General features: G+C 37.2%; 1 protein-coding gene across 1 annotated transcript; it reads left to right on the top strand.

Moving 5' to 3' along the window:
• The first annotated feature begins 314 nt into the window (after positions 1-314).
• Positions 315-1,262, top strand: LOC127558223 (olfactory receptor 2AJ1-like). Its single transcript, XM_051991450.1, has one exon. It carries the CDS (start codon positions 318-320, stop codon positions 1,260-1,262), a length of 945 nt encoding a protein of 314 aa, XP_051847410.1. The 5' UTR covers positions 315-317.
• The last annotated feature ends 236 nt before the right edge of the window (positions 1,263-1,498 follow it).

Raw genomic sequence — 1,498 nt, 5'->3', positions numbered from 1 at the left:
GGCCTTGAAAGGCTACATCAGTTTCCTGTTGACCTATCAAAATAAGAAATCATCTAGGAAAGGATCATGAATGAAGATGAGCCATTTTTTTCAGCACCTGAACCATGAATTGATCATCTCAAAGTCTCAGTTAATTCAAGTGATTCATTTGATTTATTTCTTTGAATTGAAATTTATTGACCTAAGAAAATGAACTGATTTTTATGATAGTAATGATTTTTAGCCACAGACTCAGTTTTGGTCTTTGTATTTATCCAATATTCTTTTTCTAAAACCTTTTTTTTTGGACTTTAGGTAGAAAAAGTGAAATAATACCGATGTGGGAAGAAAAGAATCAGACTTTTCCTAAAGATTTCATTCTTTTAGGATTATTGCATCAAAACCAGTATGGATTCCTATTCTTAACACTTATTCTCATCATTTTTATGGTAGCAATTACAGGAAATACAGTTTTGATTCTTCTGATTCGCTTTGAGATCTGGCTCCACACTCCAATGTATTTTCTTCTCAGCCATCTCTCCTTTATGGATATATTGCACATCTCCAACATTGTTCCCAAGATGGCCAGCAACTTCATATCAGGCAGGAAGTCCATCTCATTTGCAGGTTGTGGAGTGCAGGTTTTCTTCTCCCTAATTTTTTTGGGTTCTGAATGCCTTCTTCTCTCAGCCATGTCCTATGATCGCTATGTAGCTATCTGCCGCCCACTGCATTACCCCATCCTCATGAGCCATCGGATCAGTGTCCTTCTGGCTGCAGGATGCTGGCTTGTGGGAACCATCAACTCTACAATTCACACAACTTATGTACTGCACCTCCCTTTTTGTGGCACAAGAGCCATTGACCACTTCTTCTGTGAAGTCCCAGCCATGTTGAAACTCTCCTGTGTTGACACATCGCACTATGAAGGAGGAGTCAATGTGAGTGGTGTAGTTTTCCTCCTCACTCCCTTTTCCATCATTCTTGCCTCTTATTGTCAGATTCTCCGTACTGTGCTTCACATTAAATCTATGGAGGCCCAGAAAAAAGCCTTCTCCACTTGTTCCTCCCATCTGGTTGTGGTTATCATGTACTATGGGCCATGTATTTTTACATATATGAGACCAAGATCATATCACACTCCAGGTCAGGACAAGGTCTTAGCCATCTTATATACCATTCTTACTCCTATGCTCAACCCTATCATCTATAGTCTCAGAAATAAAGATGTCTTATGTGCCCTGAAGAAGGTTTTAGGAAAGGTGCTTGTGCACAGAAATTAATATTTATTTAAAATCAGATTTTATGTCCATTGATGACCTATTAGAAATGTGTGGAAATTATCCTAAATAGTATTCATGCATTTTGGGATTTGACACAACAAATGATTATTCTTGCTACTTTTAAATATACAATGAAATCAATTCAAACAACTACATATGTGGCTCTCCCGGGAAATTCTATTGGTCATTCTATTTATTTGTTATAAATTTGTCACATGAATTTTACTTCAATTTAG

This window comes from Antechinus flavipes, chromosome 3 (assembly GCF_016432865.1).
Source record: "Antechinus flavipes isolate AdamAnt ecotype Samford, QLD, Australia chromosome 3, AdamAnt_v2, whole genome shotgun sequence".
In the NCBI taxonomy this organism is placed as follows: domain Eukaryota; kingdom Metazoa; phylum Chordata; class Mammalia; order Dasyuromorphia; family Dasyuridae; genus Antechinus; species Antechinus flavipes.
This window is presented reverse-complemented; position numbering and strand designations above follow the sequence as displayed.